Source organism: Vespa crabro, chromosome 15 (genome assembly GCF_910589235.1).
Source record: "Vespa crabro chromosome 15, iyVesCrab1.2, whole genome shotgun sequence".
Classification (NCBI taxonomy): domain Eukaryota; kingdom Metazoa; phylum Arthropoda; class Insecta; order Hymenoptera; family Vespidae; genus Vespa; species Vespa crabro.
Window position 1 is genome coordinate 2693115 of NC_060969.1, and position 7500 is coordinate 2700614.

Below are 7500 nucleotides of genomic sequence, written 5' to 3' on the forward strand. Positions count from 1 at the left end.
GTATATATGTATATATATATACACATATATACATGTATATGTATGTATATTTACCAAAACGTATTTATTCGTTCTTGCAATAATTTTCATCCACGTAATTATGCGTTTATATAGGTATATCTTTCCATTCGATTCGGCACAATCTGCTGGTCCTGTTATATGTGACAAAATACCAATTCTAAAGCCATTGTCCAATTTAACTAAGGGATAGAGAAAGAGAAAGAGAGACATAAAGATGGAGATAAATAGATAGACAAATAGATAGATAAGATAGAAAGAGAGAGAGAGAGAAAGAGAATTGGAAGGGTGAAGAAAGATCCAAAGAAGACCAACGCAACCCCCATAGCAAGCAACGAACTACATGGCTACCCACATCACAGCAATTATTTAGATTGGCACGTGTGAAGTGCTCTCTTGTTACCCTTCTCCCCGTTCCCCGAACTCAGCTTTCTCTCCCTTGAAGCATTAGGGTTCAATAGTATGAATATACATATATATACATACATATATACATATATATATATATATACATCTACATAGATATCTGCATATATCCATATGTGTATATATGTGTATACGTGTATTTTGTGTGTACGTCTGTATTTATGTATGTCCGTGTATTTGTGTGTCTGTGCGGCGCTTGCACGTCCGATCCGTAAAAATACCTTCGCGAGAGGGTGGCAAAAGGGGGTGTGTGACTCGAAATAGGAATACGAGGCTATTCTACTCCCACTACTTCTCGAATATCTACGTAACGAGCCTCGAGAATCGATCAATAGCGAAGCTACGAGAGAAGAAACTCGTCGGAAGACTTACTAGATTCCTCTTTCTTTCATTTTCTCTTTTTTCTCCTGTCTTTTTCTTTTTTTTCTATTTTTTTTCTTTTCTTTTTTTTTTTTTTTTTTTTTTTTAATCGGAGATCAACGTCGCAACTTCTTAAATATTCCATACTTTCTTCTTTCTTTCTTTTTCTTTTCTTTTTTCATTTTTTTTTCTCTCTCTTTTCTTTTAATAAACGCAGTGGAAATTTCTAAAGAAGAAAAGAAAAAAAAATAGAGAGAGAGAGAGAGAGAGAAAAGAAATGAAACTAGAAAAATGATCCATTTAAACGAAGATGAATACTAAAAGAGAATCGAATTGGATTGACACATTCTTTAAATATTAAATGCTCATTCGTATGAATACATAAAAAAAAAAAGAAAAAAACAACCATGTTCCGTATCTACATAGAAAGTATGGAGAAATCGTCCAATGGTCAACTTCGAACTTAAGTTCATTTATCTCGATATAAGTTCCTGTTCTTTTCGATTTTACTTTAGATATATTTCAAATTTAGATTTATATTAGATTTTTGTATAAGGCCAAGGATATCGTTTTTATCGTTTTTCTTTTTTCTTCTCTTCTTTTTTCTCTTGTTTATTCTATTAATTTCTCTCTCTCTCTCTCTCTCTCTCTCTCTCTCTTTTCTCTCTGTTTATACCTTCGTCAAAGAAATTTGATTATAAAGAGTAATATATGAGAATTTGACCCTTCAATTATTTATAGTACACAGAAAGAGCTTTCTTTCGTTTACATTAATTAGACTGAATTACTGAATGATATTTATAAATGTGTGTGTGTGTGTGTGTTTATGTAATTATTGAATTAGCCTTATTTACATAGTAAACGAAGAAGAAGGAGAATCATTCGTTAATGTAATACTTTTATCTATGTGTATCGGTGATACAACAAAAGACGTATTTTAAATCGAGAGAATTTAATTTAGAGAGAGAGAGAGAGAGAGAGAGAGAGAGAGAGAGAGAAAGAGAGAGATAATGATCGAAATGTTGACAACTTCGTTACTCGGGCGAACGATTCTATAAAAAACATTTTTTTCCCCCTTCGTTAAAACTTACAGTGATTTTACGTTTAATAAATTATACGTTTAAATTTATTTCTCGAATTAAATTATCCTTAGAAAAAAAAAAAGAAAAAAAGACAAGAAAAAAAAGAGAAAAAAAATTAATGTTACAAAAAGATAATGAATTTATTATAGAATCACAAATAGGTCAAATTAATAAAATAATTTAAGATAAGACAGGATAGACAATTTTGCCGGATTGATACCGATAATTCGAATTATTGAAAAAGTTTGATTTTTGTGATATATTTAAAATCTTCTACTTCTCCAACATACATACATATATATATAGAAAGAGAGAGAGAGAGAGAGATTAATTTCTTCGTATCAACTAAATTTGGCTTGGTTAGAAACGAGGAACTTAGGTGAAAATTTCTCAAACTGTATTCAAGAACCAAATAACATATTATTTCTAGTCGACTCTAACAACACTATTTCTACCTTTTTCCCCCTTCCGTCCGTCCTCTCTCTCTCTCTCTCTCTCTCTCTCTCTCTCTCTATCTGTCTATCTCTCTCTCTCTCTCTCTCTCTCTCTTTTTCTCTTCCATTTTCTCTTACCAAGAAAGCTGTAGAATAAATTAAACGTCAAGATGAATACTCATTCGTTGCAACCCCTTTTCCCAATTAATCGAATCGATCCCGCGTTGAATTAACGACGGGAATCGCTTTTACGCGATCAGTCCGAGAAATAGGATTTCCTGAATTACAAATAAAAGTAATCCTAATCCGGTTTGCATTCGCCATAAGGATTGCGTTCTACGTAGATATAGAGAGAGAGAGAGAGAGAGAGAAGAGAAGAGAAGGAAGATATAAAAAGGAAGGATAGAGGAAAAAAAAGGGAGTGAGGAAAAAAAAGAAAAAAAAAAAAAAAAAAGAAAAAAAAGGAAGTTTATCCAACGACTTCCCAAAGTCACACTTCGTGCCAATTTCGTGGGAACTATCCTAATTCCTAAATATTGAAAGTGTCCTTCGACATCTCTCCTGAATTCGAAGACTTAGAATCAAATCCGTCCGTACATCGAGTTCATCATATTTCTGGATGGATCGAATTAATAAATTAGAAAAAATTATTCGTACGATCGAAAAATATCGATTCAATTAATAGATAAAGAATTTTCTTTCCTCTCGTCGAATAACATTAATATTAATATAACTAATATTTTTATCATCCTGCATAATATAAATATTTAAATCAAATATTTTAAATATACAAAATCATATTTCGTATAATTAAAATATTAAAAATCTAATTAGTAGAATATTAATCCAATCAATAGATTAGATTAGACGTAATATCTTTTGATAAAAAAACAATCCCATATATACAAACACAAACAAAATATATCTATTAATTATATAATTGTATGTATTATTAATAATAAATATTTTTATCGTCGTACATATAATTACTTATATAACGATTTAAAATATTCAATTCCATATCAATTATATTCAAAACTGTGGAATAAAAAATAAAGAATATTTTTTTATGTCGCAGTAAACGTACTTATGAAAACATGATCGTTAAAATGTTCGACTATAAGAATACGTGAATTTGTGAGAAGCTTAAAGCGAAAGAAAGAAAAAAGAAAAGAAAAGAAAAAAAGAAAAGAAAAGAAAAAAGAAAATAAATATAAAGGAGAGAAATATCGACGAAGACGAACAAACACAAACGATTTTGCAAACAGCATACATCCATCTCTCTCTTTTTTTCTCACTCACACACACACATACACACACACACACACACACCCTCTCTCTCTCTCTCTCTCTCTTTCTCTTTCTTTCTCGTTAATTCGATATCTCCGAAAAAAGGAGGTGAAACGTGTGAAAGGAGATTTCAGCATCGGTATTTAAATATGTATGAACGAGAGAGGACTTCCCTCTTTTAACTCCCCTCGCTTTCCTCCTCTACTAAAACGCCAGACGGATAGACGTAGGAACAACAGAGAGAGAGAGAGAGAGAGAGAGAAAGAGAGTATAAACTTGACGGATGGTGTTGGAATAAATTGCAGTCTCGGTATAACGATGACAAACAGATCGTACAGCGATTGGATGGCTCGATGCGTCCGTAGACAACGTACAGAGAAGGGTTTGAAGGGTTTGAACGGAATCGTGCCTGCGGATGTAATTTCCGTGTTCGCCATATTCGACGTCTACGACGTATCAAGAACATTTGAAAATGTCATCGAGATTCGAAAGGAGGAAGAAAAAGAACAAAATGATCCTCCAAAAAAAAAAAAAAGGGTATAAGAAAAATGATAAAGATCTTTTATCGTATCCTTTGATACGATAATAGATAATTGATTCGTCGGAATGTTATTTACATAGAGAGAGAAAAAAAAAAAAAAAAAAAAAGAAAGAAAAACAAGACAAGTAGAAGGAAATGAAAAATTGCAAAGGTAACGTCAATTCTGAAAATCCAAGCTTGACGATTTTTTCAAACTATAAAAGCTCAATGATAACATAGTCTAAAGGCTGGTAGGTAGATAGATAGGTAGGTGGCTATTTAAATATGGATAAGCAAGTACACGAAGGCTCAACCCCTTCAACAGAGACGCAATCCACAAATAGACTGGGTAACTGTGAAAGGTACGTTCCCCCGGCAACGACAGCTGTTGTTCTTCCCCTAACCTCATCATCCCCTCTCTTCTTTTCACCACCCACCCGCTCCTTTTTTGCTGCTTTATTTTTCTTTTTTTTTTTCTTCTTCTTCTTTTTTTTTTATTTTATTTTTATTTTATTCTTTTTTCTTTTTGTTTTTTTTTTTTTATTTTGTTACTTTTTTTTTTTTTTTTTTTTTTCCCCCTATAAAACGTGCGAATATAACCCGGAAGTTACTGACGTTGCCCCGAGCATGTTGGCCGGATGTACGTAATTCGTCGACGCACGGAACTTCGAATTTTATCTGACCGATTCAGGACACCGATATGTATATAATATATATTTATGCAAATAAAAACAAAAAAAGGAAAAGAAAAAAGAAGAAAAAGAAAAAAGAGAAAGAGAAAAAAGAGGATAAAACGATCGTTGACCCTTCGAAAGAAATTTATCTGAATTTAATTACTAAATGACGGAGGATTATTAATTCACAAAAAAAAAAAAAAAAAAAAAAAAAGAAAAAAAGAAAAGAAAGGAGACAAAAAGGAATAAAAAGGAAAACTATCTTTATCACATAACTCTCGCACTATTTCGATATTTCTTGTCTTAAGGTTAAAAGATCTTCTTAGAAACTACGTGAAAACTGTGCTCTGTCGTTGTGCATAAAAGAAAAAAAACCTTGCTGGAAAAGGTCAGATAGGTTAAAAAAAGACAACAGGAAGTACAAGCACTTCCATCTTGACGTAAATGAAACGACTCGTCGGAGCGACAAAAGGAAATATCTCTTCTTTTGATTTCTTTTTTTCTCTTTTTTCTTTTTGTTTTTTTTTTTTTTTTGTTTTTTTTTTCATCTTTTTTTTTTTTTTTTAATTTATAAAACGTACCCGCTCGTCACGTGTCCGGCCCTGATCATTCTCAGCAGATGGAACCTCTCGAAAGATTATTATTACGAGTGCGTTGCTTATTCCGCCCGGTTCCGGTATACTTTTTAATTTTCCGCATCCGTTGATTAAACCGACTCGGTCTTCGCGATTCTTTCCCCTATTTCTCTCTCTCTCTCTCTCTCTCTCTCTCTCTCTCTCTCTCTCTCTCTCTCTCTCTCTCTCTCTCTCTTTCTCTCAGTTTTTCCTCCATTTGGTTTTCTCTCCCTCTCTCTTCACAATTGTTTCGTGTTCAGAGATATGATCTACTTCGACTAGACCAACCACTTTCAAGGATTTTAATAAAATTGTAAACCGCTTTTCCCACAACCAGTCCCACCCTCTGTTTCCCTCGCTACCCCTTCTTCGTCGCATTCGGTAATAAATATTGCGTCAAACGCCACGGAGAAATGTATTAAAAATCTTAGTTAAAAAAGAAAAAAAGAAAAAAAAGAAAAAAAAAGAAAAACAGAAATTTTAATAGCCAAAATCCATTTCGTATCTTTTGAAATTTATTAAATACTTAAACATATTTCTTCTCTAACGATTTTCTAACGTTAAGATCTCTTTCGAACGTACGATCGTCAAATTTTCAAATGCTTAGAAATCTGTTAAAAAAAAAAAAAAGAAATAAATAAATAAATAAATAAATAAATAAAAAAAAAATTGTTGTAACGTTATAAAACTTGTACAACAATGAACACACACACCATGCAAGCACATCTTTAACAATTATATATATGTGCATAAAAAAAAACAATGAACAACATAAAATTTTCAATCAGTTAAACGACTGTTTAATATCGATAATAATCCATACTTTTTATATACCGAGCTATTAATCTCTCTTCGAGTGTTTAAAATTCGCACGGTACCGGCTGATTCTAATTAACAGCGGTGCAATAAACTGCCACGATGAAAGGTCCGTTCAAACTCGCGAAGCTTTAGTTCGAAAAGCCGACAAAAGCAAGTAGCTCGTTTTCCTCCTTCTACGAGTGAAGCGAGATTGGAATGAAACTCTGATCTCCTCTCCCCTCCCCCATCGCAATCACTACCCCGCGCCTTTTTTATGATCATGTTCTTAATCCTTTCATTACAGAAAAATAGCTTTAGGTTTGTATTCCAAGAAGATACGTCTATAATTAAAACGATATAAATTAAAAAAAAAAAAAAAAAAAAAGAAAAAGAAAAAAAAAGAATAATAAAATAAAAAGAAAAAAAAAAAAGTAAATAGAGAAAAAAAGAAAACAAGAAAAAAAGAAAGAAAGAAATAAAAAGAAATCAAACGAAGAGAAAAAAGAAAAGACAAAAATATAATCAATTAATTTTAGATCTTAATTATCATCGATAAGTATATTCTCTTCGTTATCAATATTGATACCAATTATAAGATATAAATATATATAAAATTTGGCTTTAATTTTTATACAAATAAAAATTATTTATTCTCACTTTGTCATTTCGTCGTTTTACACACACGTACACATACACACACACACATACATTTAGAATACATAAAGAAAAGAAACAATAAATACCCTAACTTAGAAAATAATAACAATCGAAGTATAGCAATCCGATATTCAAGAATATTTTACAACACTACTCTCGTGCAAAGCAAGAAAATGAGTAATTTTGTATAGAAGTATCTCGATCGAAACTCATTGAATATTTATTTTGTAGTAAAACTTTCTGGAATTACGTGAGGAAGCTAAGTGCGCAAGAAGAAATGCAGAGATGATACAACATGCAAATCTCCTTTACTCAACTAAAGTTCCGATATCATCTTTGAAAACTTTCTTGGGTATTTAAAATCTAAAGTGAGAGAGATAAAGATAGAGAAAAATCAATAGGAATTCTAAATTTTACTTTTAATCGAGTTTTTATCTCGCAACGTTGTTCAACCCAATTAATAATAAACACATTATAATCCATGTACGAGAAGAAAAATAAAATAAATAGATAATAAATAAATTAAAAACGAAGAAAAAAGAAAGAAATTGAGGTTCGCGATATTGAGAAATAAAAAGGAAAAAAGGAAAGGAAAGGAAAGGAAAAGAAAAGAAAAGAAAAGAATAT

The 7500-nt window shown here is 31.5% G+C and overlaps 2 protein-coding genes across 4 annotated transcripts in view; both read right to left on the bottom strand.

Annotated features, from left to right (window-relative positions):
• The window catches only part of LOC124429565 (zinc finger protein squeeze-like), a 23963-nt gene extending 19916 nt beyond the window's left edge, over positions 1-4047 (bottom strand). The window contains exon 1 of the mRNA XM_046974995.1: positions 4020-4047. Coding sequence (XP_046830951.1) covers positions 4020-4047 — 28 coding nt within the window. The remainder of the gene's footprint in view (positions 1-4019) is intronic.
• Positions 1-7500, bottom strand: part of LOC124429643 (stress-activated protein kinase JNK) — a 183454-nt gene that overhangs the window by 155979 nt on the left and 19975 nt on the right. The gene's annotated exons all lie outside the window — the stretch shown is intronic.